Source organism: Podarcis vaucheri (genome assembly GCF_965113315.1).
Source record: "Podarcis vaucheri genome assembly, chromosome: 6".
Lineage (NCBI taxonomy): Eukaryota > Metazoa > Chordata > Lepidosauria > Squamata > Lacertidae > Podarcis > Podarcis vaucheri.
The window spans coordinates 33,150,932-33,169,810 of record NC_138764.1 but is presented as its reverse complement, the minus strand read 5'-3'; the positions used below and the strand labels follow the sequence as shown (position 1 = coordinate 33,169,810).

At 43.9% G+C, this 18,879-nt stretch overlaps 1 protein-coding gene across 4 annotated transcripts in view; it reads left to right on the top strand.

The window, feature by feature from the left end:
- Positions 1 to 18,879, top strand: part of RPAP2 (RNA polymerase II associated protein 2) — a 51,913-nt gene that overhangs the window by 21,459 nt on the left and 11,575 nt on the right. For all 4 annotated transcript variants that reach the window (XR_014221014.1, XM_082227879.1, XM_082227877.1 and 1 more), the window contains exon 11: positions 1,271 to 1,339. Coding sequence is in view for 3 of the 4 variants with exons in the window: in XM_082227879.1 (XP_082084005.1) it covers positions 1,271 to 1,339 (69 nt within the window). In the remaining variant the exon portion in view is untranslated. The remainder of the gene's footprint in view (positions 1 to 1,270; positions 1,340 to 18,879) is intronic.

Genomic DNA, 18,879 nt, shown 5'->3' with positions numbered 1-18,879 from the left:
TGCAAACTCTTCCCAAGCTACATCCTTCCCCAGTCGTCCTTTACACCCTCTGTTTATTGCCTGGATGGAGCGTGTCCTTGAATTTCTCTGGTAATGCCATTTGCTTACTCAAAGGGAGGGTAGAGATGGGTGCGTCAAAACTAGCCTACTGTACTAATGCAATATTTACATTTGTGGCTCCTCCCAGTTTTGGCTCTGGCCCCCTGCACTACTGCATATAGCCCCTGGAAGGTTGCTCTAGGGCTGAAAAAGCTTTTCTGCTCCTGCCCCCTAGCTAGACCCCAGCTGTGGAAGTATGAATTGTGATGCCCTGTGCAAGATGTTAATTGTATGTATGATTTGCTTTGCTTGCCTGAACATGCATGGGGAGACCTCAGTTCATATCTCTGTGGGCCGTGTAGCCTGCTGGGTGACCTTAGTCCTCTAACTGTCTCTCTGATTTGTCATCTTTGGTGTTTCCCAACCTTGGGTCTCCAGCTGTTTTTGGACTACAGCTCCCACCATCCCTAGCTAGCAAGACCAGTGGTCACGGATGATGGTAACTGTAGTCCAAAAACAGCTGGAGACCCAAGGTTGGGAAACATAATTTGCATTTTTGCATAGTAAAGGTAAAGCGACCCCTGACCATTAGGTCCAGTCATGACCGACTCTGGGGTTGCGGTGCTCATCTTGCTTTATTGGCCAAGGGAGCCGGTGTATAGCTTCCAGGTCATGTGGCCAGCATGACTAAGCCACTTCCGGCAAACCAGAGCAGTGCACGGAAGCGCCGTTTACCTTCCCGCCAGAGTGGTACCTATTTATCTACTTGCACTTTGACGTGCTTTCGAACTGCTAGGTTGGCAGGAGCAGGGACCAAGCAACGGGAGCTCACCCCGTCACGGGGATTCGAACCGCCAACCTTCTGATCGGCAAGTCCTAGGCTCTGTGGTTTAACCCACAGCGCCACCCGTGTCTCTTTTTGCATAGTATACCCCCAATTAATAAGAAGGCATCTGTCATTTTTAAAGGCTGCCATCGAATGTGAAAAGTGGAAGCAGTTTTACATTTCTTATATTGCCATTGAAAGGATACCTCTTTTGTCAAATAACCCTGGTTTGGATGAATTATGTATAGAACCTTTTACCTATAGATAATTTTGTGGGCTAGTGTGAGCAAGCCCATTTTTTTAAAAAAAGTAGACATAAAAAGTTGACTTATTATTGGTTTTACATCACTCTTAACAATTTCTGAAATAATACAACTGTTAATGCTCGTGGTGTTTTTTTTCCAGGTTAACAAATACAAATATTATTCACAAAACTCCCGAATGGACCCTGATTGCCATTGTGCTTTTGTCTGTGTAAGTACTACAACTGAATTCATTTCTTCTCAATCTTTTGTTAAGTTTATTAGCAGCAACAGAATTGTGCTAATGGTTCTTCAGTGTTGCTGAGTGGTCAGCTGGTTAAGTAAGAGAGGCATAGTCTTTAATCTGGCCAGTTTTGTTGGCTATCTCTTGCCAGCATCTTGCAGTGGGGACAAGAATGTAGAAAAATAGGGCATGAGGGTGACCTTGGAGAGTCAAATAGGGCATTGCCTTTCCTTCCCATAAAGTGCAGAAAGTTAATTTCTTAGGCTTGCAAATGGAGAGAATGGTTTTTGGTTCTTTCAGCCATTAGCAAGATCTCTTGCCGTCTACCCATATCTGTCTATTTTTATTTATTTGGTGCATTTTCTTTCTTCCATGATGGCACTCTCAGGGTGGTTTGTGATGGGTTCGCAGTTAGCTGGGTCTCCCATCCAGGTGCTGACTAAATCAGGCCTGCTTTAAATCCGGAAAGGTGGTTGCATCATGTGCCCTGCGACCATAAGTGTCTAAAGGTAGCCATGAAGGAGCACACATTCTGTGTCCCAAACATTTAATATACACCCCCCCCAAAAAAAATTGTGAGTGGGGAAGAAGGGCTAAGACAATTCTGTAACTTGCACTGCACATTATCATATTGTGCTGAAATCAGGAGTGGGTCCCCGGTGGCCCTGCAGTATGTATATTTCTTTCTAGTGGTGGTTGAAATGACCATGATGGTCGTAACAACAAATTCATTCATTCATTCATTCATCTGGAGCATCACAGATTCTCCAACCCGGGTTTAAATATTTCTGATGCATGTTAAGGGCTCTCTTTTTCTCAAGCAAAAGCAGTGAAACACGAAAACTGTTGACGTACCATTTACAAGGCTGCCTGGCTATAATTGGTGTCAGATTGTCAACAAATTCTGCCCAAGCATTTTGTTTGTGTGTCTGTGTCTCTTTAATTATGCATTCTCTTACATGATTTAAGCAGGCCTTTTAATTTGGATTATGTAAGCGTTCTCTGCTTCCATTTAATCAACACGTTATTTCTGAAACGACCTCCGATATCCACCTCACCAGAATGCTTTACCTCCCCTCCATAGATGTGAGGTGGGGATTGTCTGAGGAGGGCAATGCATTCTGCACATGCTCGTATTCCCTCCCTCCTTTTCTTTTATATACTCCTAGAGTAAAGCTTGGCTTTTGAAACAGATTCCCCAGCTAGGCCCTTTCTTAAGTGAAAAACTGCTGTTCGTTGTTTTAGTTCAGCCTTGCTGATTTAGACATTTCATTGGTACCCCAAAGCTTCTTTGACACACTTACCTGGGGACCGCATGAATGAAGGGTCCTAATGAGCTAAGTTTCAAGTTTAGTTCCCTCGCTTTGCTATCCAAGTAGTTGCATAGACCTGGGATGCAATCTAACAAAGCATAGCATTAGCACGCAGAACATTTGTGCACCTCTTCAGCTGTCTGCACATGCAACTGGGTCCCAGAAAACTGGTCACGGTGTCCTAGTGGCTATGAGATGACTGGCCGCACTATTCTGTTTTGAGGTTCTTGCATTTACAGTCATACCTTGGGTTGAATATGCTTCAGGTTGAGCGCTTTCAGGTTGCGCTCCGCGGCATCCCGGAAGTAACAGAGCGCGTCACTTCTGGGTTTCGCCGCTCGCGCATGCGCAGATGCTCAAAATGATGTCATGCGCAGAAGCGGCAAAACGCGACCAGCAGACGCGCCGTTGCGTCTTACGTTCTGTTCAGGGTGCGAACGGGGCTCCAGAACGGATCCCATTCGCATCCCGAGGTACCACTGTACTGCAGTCACTTGCAAAGCCTCCTCCCGGAGAGCAGTTGGACGGGAAACATAATATCAGCACACGGATCCTGCCGTTAAAATTAAATGGCAGAGGGGAAATGTTTCACAGCATCTGAAGGCACTTTGTAAACTGCGTTTTAAAAACTGGCACTGGTTGTTCTGTCTTTAAAAATATATATAAAAGAAATCACTGGTGGCTTTTTAATAAAAATGTCGTGGTCTACCTTTTAGTTAAGAGTTGAAACCATCGAGCAATCTTTGTACGGCTTTCAGCTTGAATTACAAGATTGCGAAAATCTTACTTCGAAGGCTGTTTATTACCGCCCTGCTGCTTCTCCTCCTTTTGGGCTTGCTGGGTCACTGGAGTCTATAGGGCAGCCAATGTGCTTGCCAGCCATTCACAGATCCAGATGTGTTGTAGGCCAGCCCCATAGCATCCCCAGAACTGCACTTACTTTGATCTTGCTTCAGTCTGACACATTGTTCTGCTTTTGTTGTCCCAGGGAAGGCTATACCAGTAGGCATTAGAGCAGGCTTCAATGAGCCTTACATCAGTGTCACCCCGGCCAGATACTGCTCAAATGATTCATTAAATCAGAACACAGAAAGTAACTTTACTTGAATGCCTTGGTATAAATTTTTTATCAACCGTAAGAACAAATCTTTTGTCATTTTTTCCCCCTCTACACTTTTCTGGTTGAATTCCTAATGTGTGAAACAGATCTTATGAATTTTTCAAGTGGTGTCTTTACATTTAATAAAAGGGTGCCTGTTTTGTTCACAAGTAAATATGTGTGTCTCTGCGATGAGCCGTAAATGTTTTCAGACCTAAATGATTTAAGTTTGTCAACCGCCCTCCTCCCCCCCGCCCCAAACCCTCTGATACCAAACTTCCTAGGAATAGGACCATCTATCTGTGTCACCAAACAGGTGTATTCTACTTCTATCTTCTATAAGAGGCAGATGCTCTAATAATAGTGTGGTCTGTTGGACTTCCAGCTTGGGGGACCTGGATTTAAATACCTGCTTAGTCACAATGTTCATTACGTTACCTGGAGCCAGTCACTGACTCTTAGTCTACCCTACCTTACACAGTTGTTAGGGGGTATAAAACAAAATAATCCCCATGTATGTCATCTTGTACTCCTTAAGAGAGAGAATGCAGATAGCAAATGTAATTTTAAAACCTAGGCTGCCATATTGGGCACCAAAACTGCAATTTTTTTGAGACCTTTTCAAACAGCTCTCCAAAAATCTGGTCATGAACTGGCATTGAGTGCTGATGAGTTGTGCATAATATGATATAAAAAGTTAAAGCCAGACTGGCCTCTTTACAGATTATGAAACAGTCAACAGGTTGTCTATGTGGCCGTGTATAAGCTATAGTCTACACAGCAGATCAAGATAGGTGGCCAGTTTAAACTTGGGTTTTCTGAGCCAATCTCAAACTTCTGTGGGGCAAGGTGATTGTGCAGGTGGTTGCTGAACAACTCCAGGCACTGCCTTGTCATGCAGGTCAATGATCTCTGGTGGGCTAGGGACAGAGGTGGAAACTGTTTCCTGGTCCTGCTGGATCTTTCAGCAGCCTTTGATACCATCAACCATGACATCCTTCTGGACTGACAAGAGGAGCTGGGGGCACTGTTATATAGTGGTTCCGCTCCTTCCTCCTGGGCCGTGTTCAGAAAGTGGTATTGGGTGATGAGTGTTCACACCCCTGAGCTCTCACTTGTGGGGTGACTCAGGGCTCCGTCCTCTCCCCCATTCTATTTAACATCTATGTGAAACCACTGGGAGAGATCATCAGGGGGTGTTCATCAGTACGCGAATGATACCCAGCTCTACCTCTACTTTAAATCGGAGCCAGTGAAGGCAGTGAATATCCTGTGTGAGTGTCTGGGTGCAGTTGGAGGATGGATAGCGGCTAACAGATGGAGGTTGAATCCCGACAAGACAGAAGTACTTGGGGGCAGGGGGCAGGTGTGGGAGACTCCCTGCTCCTGAATGGGGTAACTGTGCCTCTGAAGGACCAATGCGCAGCCTGGGAGTCATTTTGAACTCACAGCTGTCCATGGAGGCACAGGTAAATTCTGTGTTCAGGGCAGCTGTCTACCAGCTCCATCTGGTATGCAGGCTGAGACCCTAACTGCCCATGGACTGTCTCGCCAGAGGGGTACTTGCTCTGGTTGTCTCCCGCTTAGATTACTGCAATGCACTCTACGTGGGGCTACCTTTGAAGGTGACTTGGAAACTACAATTAATCCAGAATGCGGCAGCTAGACTGGTGACTGAGAGTGGTTGCCGAGACCATATAACACCAGTCCTGAGAGACCTGCATTGGCTCCCAGTATGTTTCCGAGCACAATTCAAAGTGTTGTTGCTGACCTTTAAAGCCCTAAACGGCCTCGGTTCTATATACCTGAAGGAGCGTCTCCACCCCCATTGTTCAGCTCGGACACTGAGGTCCAGCGCCGAGGGCCTTCTGGCGGTTCCCTCACTGCAAGAAGTGAGGTTACAGGGAACTAGGCAGAGGGCCTTCTCAGCAGTGGTGCCCTCCCTGTGGAACACCCTCCCATCAGATGTCAGGGAGATAAAGAATTACACAACTTTAGAAAACATTGGAAGGCAGCTCTGTATCGGGAAGTTTTTAATATCTCAACATTTTGGGTTTTTTTAAAATTTTGCTGGAAGCCACCCAGAGTGGCTTGGGAAACCCAGCCAGATGGGCGGGGTATAAACAATAAAATAATTATTATTATTAGCCAATGCCACGCCCATAATACATGGTTTGGAATTTTGAATGCAAACTTCATCCTTTTGATGGAATATCTGTGAACCTTATGGTTCAGAGTTGGTCAGGCTTCTTAACAGAAGTCGCCAGAAACAATGTAGACTCAAAAATTAACTGAAACATTTGCTTTGATTTGTAATGCATATTGACAAAAGGTTGCATTCCTAACAGAGGTGGCCATAAATTGTTCCAAGTCCTTGTGTGTAATACACCCACCCTCCGCTTTTGACTTGGTGTGTTTCTGCGAGAGCAAAAAACAGTCATTGATTTTGGATGCGTGCTTGAGATACATATGCACGGGGCTCGTCTATAATTATATTTTGGGAGGGATTCATGTTCCTATGTAGCAGCATTGTTTTGTACTTTCTGCATGTCCCATGATCATATTATAAAGTAGTTTATTTTTGTTTTCCAATGTGTTTCTTATCAATGTCTGAATGCCTTGTTTGGCTTTCATTCCTAAGGATCAACTATCCCCCCTACTGCATGTTCTTTGTTCCAATCTGAATATTTCACTGCTGCGACAGAAACCTGGAGGAACAATTCATTACACTTTTACCTTTCTATCAAAATACTGATGTATTCGTATTGTAATAAAATAAAACTTCTGGCAAATACATCTCCCACTACTCCCCACCCACACTCCCAATATCTTTACTGGATATCAACTGAATTAGGTAAACAGATACAAATAAGATATCTAGAAGATGCATGCTAGGATTGGCAACGGGTTGCTCTGTACCTCAGCCAGGACACTTGGCTGTTGTTAGCGAATACCCCTGGTACAGTCTAATGGAAAGCTTTCAAGATAATCTCCAGAAACGTCCGCTTTCATTTTATTTATCTGATCGGGCTGATTCCAGTGAACTGTGGTCAGTTGCATCTACAAAGCCCGTGCAACAGTTTCCCACCCCCCTTCCTTCCCCATCCCTTAAAAGCTTTAGAGACTTTCCAAATGTTCTGGGAGTAGCGTGGCAAAGCGTTGGGACTCCGTAAGTCAAACGGACTCAAAACGGCCACGATGGCTATGGAAAAGCCATCGCTTAAAAATGCGCACTTTAGGAGAATGTGTCATGCGGAGAGAGAGACTCCAGAGGTTTGCTTTACGAGACGTAGCAACACAGAGACAGAAAGATCTTCATACAAGGGCTTTGTACATAGTGCAAAGTAAAACGCAACCGTTGCCTGAAACTCCTCTGAACCCTTACAGTAGTCAACGTGATCAAGTTGTTGCAAGCAAGTTTATACAGAATGTAAATCTCCAGAGGGCTTACTTATTTTTAATAATAATAATAATAATAATAATAATAATAATAATAATAATTTATTATTTATGCCCTGCCCATCTGGCTGGGTTTCCCCAGCCACTCTGGGCAGCTCCTAACAGAATAATAATAATAATAATAATAATAATAATTCAGCAATAAAACATCAAACATTAAAAACTTTCCTAAACAGGGCTGCCTTCAGATGTCTTCTAAAAGTCAGATAGTTGTTTATTTCATTGACATCTGATGGGAGGGCATTCCACAAGGTGGGCACCACTGCTGAGAAGGCCCTCTGCCTGGTTCCCTGTAGCTTCACTTCTTGTAGTGAGGGAACCGCCAGAAGGCCCTTGGAGATGGACCTCAGTGTCTGGGCTGAACAGTGGGGGGGGGCACTCCTTCAGGTATACAGGGCTGAGGCCGTTTAGGGCTTTAAAGGTCAGCACCAACACTTTGAGTTGTGCTCGGAAACGTACTGGGAGCCAATGTAGGTCTTTCAGGACCAGTGTTATATGGTCTGGGTGGCCACACCCAGTCACCAGTCTAGCTGCCGCATTCTGGATTAGTTGCAGTTTCCAGGGCACCTTCAAAAGTAGCCCCACGTAGACCACATTGCAGTAGTCCAACCGGGAGATAACTAGAGCATGCACCACTCTTGCGAGACAGTCCGCGGGCAGGTAGGGTCTCAGCCTGCGTACCAGATGGAGCTGGTAGACAGCCGACCTGGACACAGAATTAACCTTTTCAATAGGCAAAGGACTGGGGAAGACTCCGTAAAACTGAGCTACACCTGATGTTGGTTGCATGGCTTAGCCTTAGAATCATAGAATCATAGAGTTGGAAGAGACCACAAGGGCCATCGAGTCCAACCCCCTGCTAAGCAGGAAACACCATCAGAGCACTCCTTGAGCTGATGCTTTTCCTTTTATAAATGACCAGTGTGTGGGTCATCAGATTTGGAACATAAGGAGTGCCTGCAGGATCAGGCCAACGCCGCACTTAGTCCAGCATTCTCTTCTCACAGTGGCCAACCACATGCATGGACCTGGGCACGAGAGCACTCTCCCCTCTTGCAGTTTCTAGCAACTGGTACTCAGAACCATATTGCCATGGAGGCAGAGCATAGCCAGACCATTGGTCCGTCTTGCTCAGTGTTATCAACACTGATTGGCAGGGACTTTCCAGGGTTTTAGCCAGGATTCCTTCCTAGTCCTATCTGGTGCGGATTGAACCTGGCATTTTTTGCATGCAAAGCAGGCGAGCCCTTCCGAACACATCACGCTGTTGCATTGACCAGGACTCAACCCCACGTCTCCCATGTGGCAGGCGAGAATTCCACCACTGAACCATCAGCCAGATGTCACCGACAGGACGTCTCACTGCCACTATCTGATCAAATTCGGATGCAAATCACCTTGCTTCCCTTTGCTGGTTACACCCAGCCTGATTGTTAGCACTGCAGAGCTAGATATATTTATCTCCTGTGCAAAACAGGCGAAGAGCTAACAAGAGGACCTTTGTGATCTCCTCACACTGGTGGGAAAGGAGAATCAAAATCTTGAATTCCCAGTTCCTTGAGAAGAGGAATTGATTGTCAAACCACTCTGGGAGGAGAATAGGGGGCCTCCTCACATCCTTAACAAACTACAGCTTCCAAGATTCTTTGAGGGAAGAAAGTGGCACAGTGCTGCTTTAAACATATAGTTCAGAGGAGGACTTTATTCATATTATTCTTATTCTTATTATTTATTTGAATTTATATACTGCCCTATACCCAGAGGTCTCAGGGTGGTTCACAGTATTCATAAAATATCAGCAAGTGCTTCTAGTAGGACCACTGAAATCAGTGGGACTTAAATTAGTTATGACTTTTGCTTCCAGGGTTCTACTCTAAGCATGACGCTGGGTGGAATCCATGGTAGTGCTAAGTTGAATGAAGCTAGTGTCGAACTTGGGTTCCCGCTTGGCCCATATGTGACATCAGGTGTGGGGCATGGAGAGATGCAGCTGCAAAATAGCTCAAGTGAGCTCCAATAGCTCAGTCGGTACAGCATGAAACTCTTAACCTCGGAGTCATGGGTTCAAGCCCCACGATGGGCAAACAATTCCTGCATTGCAGGGGGTTGGACTGTTCATGACCCTCGTGGTCCCTTCCAAATATACCATTCTATGATTCATGTTGCTCAAGGAGCCTCCTTGGCCAGGCTGATCAGCTGTTTTGTGCTGAAAGCAAGCACCTTTAAAGAAGCTCGCTTTTGAAGAGGCCCAGCTCCCTTCAAAGGAAAAAACATCAACGTGCAGACATGATATGACTCTACTTTGTCCTGCAGTTAGACAGAGTTGGATTTGCAGTCTCCCCCTTTGAAGGTGCTCGGTCACAGCCAATCCGATCACTGGCACTGGCCATGTGTCCTTCAAAGAGAAGTGGTGGGCTGAGCAACCCTGCCCACCTGTCAAAATGACCCACAGGGGATTGTGGGCGGTTGGGATCCAGCCCTTTGCTTGGACGATGTCCCACACAGCTGCACTAGTGGGTCGTTTTGCAAAAGCAGAGGTTCTGTAAGCAGACAACTGCACTTGTATGTGTATTGCTTAGAAGATAGGAAAATCGACGGGGTTTTTTCTATTATACAGTGGTACCTCAGGCTACATACGCTTCAGGTTACATACACTTCAGGTTACAGACTCCGCTAACCCAGAAATAGTACCTCAGGTTAAGAACTTTGCTTCAGGATGAGAACAGAAATCGTGCTCCGGCAGCACGGCGGCAGCAGGAGGCCCCATTAGCTAAAGTGGTGCTTCAGGTTAAGAATGGACCTCTGGAACGAATTAAGTACTTAACCCGAGGTACCACTGTATTTTCTTTAGCACAAGCTCTTCTATAATGATTCTGCTAGCGGACCTGTTGCACTGCACCCCCGTGTTACACAATATTGAGAAACAGATCTCTGCTAGTGCAAGATCCCTTTGCTGGTAGGTCTGATGCACTGGATCCAACCCTTTCTCTTCTGCATTTTCATGGTTGAGGGTTTATCCACACCTTTTTTGCTGTGCTCTTTCCAGGCACAGGTCTGTGCTTTGAAGCTCTGTGCCCCCCCCAAAAAAACCCGCTCTTTAAAGCTGAAGTGCAACAAACAGAGCTTTAAAGCACGGACTACGCCTGGAAAGTGCAGAAGAAAGGTGAGTGTGCACAAGCACCTTAGTTTCGTTGAAAGGCAATTTCCTCCTGCCTCTTATGTTGTCGTCCTGTTCCAAGATGGGCATACTGCATGGCCCAAAGCAAATCAAGAAACACTGCTCCGTGTAATTCCAAAAGTCCATTCTCCACCTTATGCAAAGACACTCTGTGCTGTAATCAGAGTAGCTCTGAAGAAAAGACAACCTGAAGTTATTGCACTTCCACTGGACTGTCACCAACAGGATTTAGGCATAAAAGCTTGGCACCGAAATGACTTTGGGTTCACCCATCGGACAAACCTGTTTGAGGCATTATCACAGGATAAATGGCAGAGAGCATTTGTTGTATCTGTGATTGGAAGCAGCTCTTGAAAACGCATCCGCTTCCTATTAATGCCTAACTTTAATATATTCAATACAAACATTTGCAACCTTGAAGCACTCTCCATTTGTTAAAATGAAAACATGCTGGCTGGCTGGAGCCTTTTGGTTCAAAGCATCATTTTTATTGCCCACTTTCCAAAGAATATGACGACAATGTTCGTCCCAGTAATTTTGCATTGATATGCAAAGTTGGAAGGGGGGGTGTTTATACCAAGTGTACCCATACCAATGGGAATCATTCAAAAATCCTCCCAAATCAATTGGCTGAAATCTAGGCTAACTGCGTGTTGATTCTGGCCATGGGACACTCCCTTAGAGGAAGGGGGGGAGGAGAAATGTTTGCTGATTTCTCCTGCAACCACTTGTGCCCCTTGAAAAGCTGCTACAAAGGATCAAGGGACCCTCCAAAAACGGGTGGGGTGTGGCCCTTAGTGATGCAAAGAAAAGGGGAAATTCCAAAAATCCTCTTCTTTATCTAGTGGTTCCCAAACTTTTTTTAGCCACACCCCACCTAAGCATCTCTAAAATCCTGATCCCACCCCCCACTCCCGTGACATATAATTCTTATTATTCAAAAAGTGAATTCCTATTCACTTGGAGGAGGCCTAAAAGGCCATTCACTGTTAATAACTCATTCTTTAATTGCCCCCCTTAAAAATCAAATTTTCCCCCCTGTGGGGCATGTGCCCCATGTTGGGAACCACGGATCTAAATCTTGATCCATTCCGCAAACAGAAAAATGTGAATACACTTTTATTTTCTTGGGTACTTTAACATTAAGACCTTTTTTAAAGTGCATTTAGCTTGGCTGTATTAACGTTTTCCTGCTAGTGGTTTTATTTATTCTAATTTGCTCTGGCACGGTTCACACAACACAAAGCTGTGGCTCATTTAAATATGCAAACCAAGCAGACTGAGCATGGTTTATTTCTACCAAGCAGCCACTGTCTGAAACCATGGCTTGCCTGGCTTGCTCTAACTGTGGATTGGCATTACGTCTGAACCCAGCAGCCTTGCTTAAGCCATGGGCTTGTTTGGCTACCCCATCCCAGACATTTCCCAGGCTACAACGCCACAAGACAGAGCAGGTGAAAAACAAAACAACAAGCCACAGCTTGTTTTCTTGTCTGCCAGAGAATTTGTGGTTTGTAGAACAAACAATGATTAAAAACAAACCATAGCTTGGTATTCTTTATGCAAGGGGGAGGGCCGTTGCAGTTGTTCGTTTCACTTCTCTAAATCTTTATGGTTTTCAGTGTTATTGTTAGTCGCTCAGAGAAAGTTGATTATTAAGTGGTAGACAAATAAAATAAACAAATGCGAACCTCTAAATTATCACTGGTCTCTGTCTTAAGTGTGCATGGAGGAGATTCTTTATTTCCTTCAGGATTTCTTCCCCCATTTAATTCTGGGCAAGTGTCCTTCCCTGTCAGGTGCTTGGTCCTGTCTCTGACACTGAAATGAATGACTTCCATGGCCCTTTCCATGTTTCAGATTTATAAGGATATTTGCACCCGATTTTGAGAGCCTCCAATGAAGGCCTGCAAATCAGCTAATCATAAAAAAGACAGTACAAATATTCAGAGTTTACATTGTTCAGTGCAAGCCCCACTGAAAGTACTGGGAGTTGTGTTTTGTATGCTGCCCAATATGACAGGAGTGCAGGGCAAGTAATCGGAGTGAAGTATTAAGCGGTGCACCATACATGTACTTAACTTTTGCAATGTATTTTCATTTTGGATGTTCTTAAATGCTTGCGCAAGGAGGCTGCAAGGTTCCCCCCTTCCCGCAGCCCCAAAAGTCATCTCTTTATTCAGCTGCCTTATTCCAGGTGTTTGGCTTTGCTTGTTGGCTTGAAACGAAGATAAGCAGATTATTGTTTTAGAAAGTTTAAAACGAAGGTATGATCAGTTTTATGGTTGTAGTTTCCATAGTAACTGCGTGCAGGTGAGTAAATTCATAGAGTCTTGTATTGATGATATGTTTACCTAAGTGGATTATTCTGGCATTCTTCCATCTGCTGCTCCCTTTCCATCTGAATCCGTATTTCCCTAAGTTTTTCCATAAGCATTTTGTAAAGCACTATAAAGTGGTGCATGGCTTCTTTGTGATGCATTTTTATTTTTTATGCATTCTGGAGATTTATGAGTCTGTGGTTTTTTTATTTAAAAATCCGCTGTCTTTCATATCTGCTAAATATTTTGGAAACCTGTTCATCTCTTTGCCTGTTCTCTATGCATTTGGTCACGTCTCAAAGATGTCATAAACAAATTTTGCACCATGGTTACTGAGACCCAAGAAACAGCTTTTTTCTCTGTTACAGAGTCTGTTCCCTCCCCTTTGTGTTTTCACAAACGCCCTGTAAGGTGGGCTAGGTTGAACTCCACCCCCCTTTTTAAATATATCTCCCGCCTTTCTGCACAAGAGTACCCAAGGTGGTGGCCTGGCTCCCTCACATCCCATAACCTATTGCTTCTGCAACAATGAATAACTTAAGATTTCCCTGGCTTGGCGTCTTGCAGGTGGCAGTGTGCAACTCTCACCATCATTGACCAGTGGCAAAACTGGCTGGGACTGATGGGAGTGATGTCCCAAAACATTTGGGGGGTCACCAGGTTGGGCAAGGCTGCATAAGGTCACTCAGCTTCAGTGGCTGAACAAGGGTATTGAATTTGGGTCTGTTTGATCTGAGACTCTGTCCTCTGCCCCACATTTGACGCTGTTCAGTTTCAGTTGTTAGCTGCACAGGTAATGATTTATATCTCCTACCACATTCACTTCCTGCCAACCTAGCAGTTCGAAAGCACGTCAAAAGTGCAAGTAGATAAATAGGTACCGTAAACGGCATTTCTGTGTGGTGCTCTGGTTCGCCAGAAGTGGCTTAGTCATGCTGCCCACATGACCTGGAAGCTGTATCCCTCGGCCAATAAAGCGAGATGAGCGCCGCAACCCCAGAGTCGGCCACGACTGGACCTAATGGTCAGGGGTCCCTTTACCTTTACCTTTACCTTTACCACATTCACATAATAGAAAGATTGCCTTCTCTTTAAAACATGAGTAATAGAATCGTATTTCTAATAAACACTAATGACTTTTCAAGTTGGCAATTCCTAGCTTGCAAGCAGGTTAGTTGTTCTGCAAGGTTCTTTTTTTGAAAAAAAATAAGGATGGACAAATTGGTCAGTTTTTATTTTTGGCTCATTTCCCCACATGCCCTCCTGAAAAATCAGCAGTCTTTCAGTGTGCCGTTTTCCTCACATACACATTTTTGCAAACAATTTCTCCTAATATAATGAATTTTGTATGCTTGTTTTTGCTAATATGAACATTGGTTGGTTGGATCACAAAAGCTGAAGAAGTGTGCATTGCAAAAGATAGCTGCAGTTTGGTTCATGTATTGTTTTGGGAAGGACAAATTGCATTAAAATACAGACCAATCCAAATTTCTCCTCCAGCCCTAGTTTTTTTATGTGCCTTGTGCAGATTGTTGCCTCGCTATACTGATTCTCCATACCCTTAACAGTATAAGGAAGTTCTTCTGTATAAATATACCCCCCCATTTGTCTATTGATGAAAGGATTTTATTATAATGCTCCATTGATACGACATCTTTGAAGTAAGCTCTTTGCATTTGTTATCTGTGATAGCCAGCAGCTGACAGACACAAAAGGGTTGCCTTTCTCTTGCAGGAGAAATGGCCAGGTGTAGCTTGGACAGTGTGGGGGGGAGACAGACCTTTAATTCTGTTTCTTTGTATGCAGAAGGCCGCAGGTTCAATCCCTGGCATCTCCAGGTGAGTCTGGAAAAGACTTGCTGTCTAACAGCCCGCAAAGCTGCTTTCAGCCAGCATAGTCAGGAATCAGCTGGCCAATGATCTGACTCAGTAGAAGGTATCTTCCTATGCTCCTGAGTCCTGAACTGTAGAGGTGTGTTTATAGGTAATGACCAGCACTTTAAATTAGGCCTGGAAATGGAGCGACAGCCAGTGGCGCTGATTTGCAGATTTCAAACACTAGCTCTGGGCAAAACTTTTGCTGCTCCATTTTATAGCAGCTAAAGCCCAGTCTCTCTCTCTCTCTCTCTCTAATTTTTATTAAATTTCCTGTTTTACCATTTAGAAAATTCATTTAAACAACCTTAAAATATCAAATACCCTTCTTCTCTTTCTATGGTTCATTTTGCAAAGCATAAATCCCTGCATATTTTATATAAACTAAGCCATCCAGTATTCCATTATTACTTCCATCAAAACTTATTTACACTGTTGAATTTATCTTAATGCTGCCAACGTTTTCAAGCGTACACAATTTCCCCCCATTTCGTCAATAAACATTTTCCAATCTTCTTTAGACGAATGTTATTCTTCTCTTACTCTATAAGTTGGATCCGCAAGCTGTGCATATTCCATCAGTTTAAGTTGCCATTCTTCTTTGGTTGAAACTCTGCTCGATTTCCATTTTGGGGCTAACAATACCCGGGATGGTGTAGTGGCATACATTAATAACCCTGTTGCTGTATCCGTGTCCTACTGATCAAGTGCCACTTCCTTCCTGTCTGGATTAATGAAGGGGATCTCTACACGCGAGAAGCCGTTGGCAAGTGAGTTACTTTGAGAGAAAGCTGGTCTTAACGTAAGAAGAGACCTGTTGGATCAGGCTAAAAGCCCACATACTCCAACATCATGTTCTCACTGTGGGAAGCTAAATCATAGAATTGTAGAGTTGGAAGGGACCCCGTGGGTCATCTAGTCCAACCCCTTGCAACGCAGGAATAGATTCTGCCTGTGGAAAGCCTGCAAGCATCAAACTAGAAAGGACCAGACCATATAAACAGCTTTATCGAGTTAGAGCGACCCAGTTGCCCTGTTTAATGCAAGGGAACAGTTTTTCGTCCCTTCAGCTGTGAGCAATATCAATACCGGGCTTGCATATCAGAAGTGAAAAGTGAAACCATCTCTCTCTCTCTCCCCCCCCCCCCGCCGCGCTTTTGCTTTCATGCTTTTCTGAAAATAGCCAACCATTATTGTGATTAAATCAGGGCTGGGCTGGGCTGCATGAGGTGAGCCTGCCAGCAGTGGGAGCAGTCAGCTAAGTTAACATTTGGTTGAACTTCAGTACTTGCACGATGATGGGTTGAAAACGTTTGTGCGTTGGGGTGGTGGTGGTTGTTTTTTTTTTTTTTTTTTGCAGCATTGATTCAAAACACACACACACACATGAATGAATCATTTAGTTTCATTTGCCATCAAAGAATAAAAGAACTTGCGTCAGCGCCGGGCTGTGAACCCATCAGCATACCCAAATGAAATTTTAAATAAAACATAGGCAGCACTCGATCTGCAAAATTCATCTTCGCTGTAAGTAAAGGAGCTTTGGGTGGCACTTAAAACTGGACTCCCAAGTAGCCTTTGTTCTTTAAGAGGATTCAGTATCTGTTAAAGCAGATGTCAAATATGGAAATTGAAATGTAGGCCAATCTGTTCTTATGATTCATCGAAGTAAATGCAAGCCTGCCCTGTTGGTAAAATGTGGGTTTTGGGGTGAATATTGGCACAGGCTCCCCCCCCCCTTTGCTATTCATAGGCCAGTATTAAAACATCTAGTGTAAATGTTTATTATTAAAAATAAAAGTTTTGCAGAGCAATCTTAAATGGGGCCAGAGAGAACCAGAGCAGCAGAGTGAACATTGCATCTGAAAGGGTGGAAGGTGGGGGTGGGGGGGTTATATATATATTTTTGCAATGTGTGCAGCATAGCTAGGAGGCCTATGGATTTAGATCTCTTGAATCTAAGACCTCAAACGCCCTGCCCCCCAAACACCCTGTTTTTCCTGGCTACCAGCAAAGAGAGACCTGCTTGTAGGTCGACAGGTTAGCAGAGCATCCTCAAGCACACCAGCTCTCAACATAGAGGGATTAGGACTGCAGCCTTGGATTACTTTTGTTCCGATAAAATTGGCTTGATCGGGAATTTCAAATGGCGTGAAAACCTTGCGCTGGGTCTGCCCTTAAACATGCTGCATGTAGATGTTGGTAAGCTAGATGCTCCCATTCAAGACCAGCCATCAAATATTCATGCATTCTAATGGAAAACCTTCACTCTAGAGACACCTGGGTTCCTTTTTTTTTTTGCTTTTAACACGATTCTCCCCGCCACAATGTGTGTTTTGTCGAGCTTGCATTTAAAACTTAAATGCAAGTTACAAGGGAAGACTTTTAAAACTTAACTCCCGATAACAAAAATGTCCGAAGGAGGCAGTATAATAATTGGCAATCGGTCGATCCAAATGTGAAGATTTTAAGCAACGCAACAGAAACATTGGAATATGGCTGGGGTGTGTGTGTAAGACATAATACAATAAACACGATGAGAAGTAGAACAGAATTAAGTGTAAATCAGTGAAAACTCGTCAAATGACATGATTCTCAAATCCAGCTGAGCCGGCTATTTAACTAGATTTTGATTTCCATCAAGCCAGTTTCAAGATGTAGTTTTGTTGGTAACTGTTTGCCTTCATGTAACATACAAAAATAAAATTGAGATAACTGATAAAACCAAACTTATCCAGTAACTTAATGTGATTTTTAAAAAATCAGGGTACCACTTTTTTTTAAGCAGATCAATATTTCCTTCCAGTGCCTTACGTCAGGAAAATAATTAAACAGATAATGAGGGAGAGCCTTCCCTTCAATGAAACCACAGTGGCAGAAGTTTATGTTGTATGATATTTTTTGTTAATCTGACTTCAAGGACTGTAAAGGTAAAGGTAAAGGTACCCCTGCCCGTACGGGCCAATCATGTCCGACTCTGGGGTTGCGTGCTCATCTCGCTCTAGAGGCCGTGAGCCGGCGCCATCCGAAGATACTTTCGGGTCACATGGCCAGCGTGACGAAGCTGCTCTGACAAGCCAGCACCAGTGCAGCACACGGAACGCCGTTTACCTTCCCGCTATAAAGCGGTCCCTATTTATCTACTTGCACTTAAGAGTGCTTTCGAACTGCTAGGTGGGCAGGAGCTGGGACTGAACGACGGGAGCTTACCCCACCGCGGGGATTCGAACCGCCCACCATACGATCGGCCAGTCCTAGGCACTGAGGTTTTACCCACAGCGCCACCCGCATCTCAAGGACTGTAGGAGGCACTAATTGGAATCTAGGAAAGGCTCTTTCCTTCCTCAGACAGAATTAATTAATCTTAAGTAATTGATTATCTGGACCTGGTTCATATTTAAATAAACTATACCAGTGAATATCTTTACCGATGCTACTTCTACAATATACATTTAAAGCAGTATTAAAACACTTTACACAATCATAGCTTCCCCCAAAGAATCCTGGTAATTAACAGTTTTGTTATATCTCCTTTTCTTTGTATACATATAAGCTTCTGGATTAAGAAGGTTTCATATTAGAAAAACTCGTAAGTTTTAATCATAATTTTATTTGGTATTTCATGTAGTCGTCTTTTTGCAAGTTTCTAATACAAGTAATTATGGCACCCTTCTGATGTATGAAAGCTCCACTGCAAATCTGAGATACGACATTTGGCAGATTCACCGCAGGTTTGATTCCCATTTCTCTTGATCCGTACACAGAAATATGTGAATGAGTTAACCTTTCACCACTTTGATGTACTCACTAACAAAGTAGTAAAGAGCTCTGAACTGGCAGGTTGGTAGTCCTATTAATGTGGTTGCAATATTCACACATGTTCTCCAGCAGTGTGGATCACTCCATGGGGAAACTGATTACATGGAGCATTGTGTGTGTGTGTGTGTGTGTGTGTCTGTCTATGTGTGTGTGTGTGTGTGTGTGTGTGTGAGAGAGAGAGAGAGAGAGAGAGAGAGAGAGAGAGAGAGATCTTTTTGTTCTTTCTTACAGCACAATTTTAAGCCATGTCCACTCAGAAGAAAATCAGTTTCCCCATGGAGCAATCCACACTGTTGTTGTAGTTGTTGTTATACTTCATAATAGCACACTTTTCACCAAATACATATTCCTCCTATTACATCACACATTTCATCTATTATACATTCTTCTATTTCATATATTAAACTAAAGTGGTGCTTCAGGTTAAGAACAGTTTCAGGTTAAGAACAGACCTCCGGAACGAAT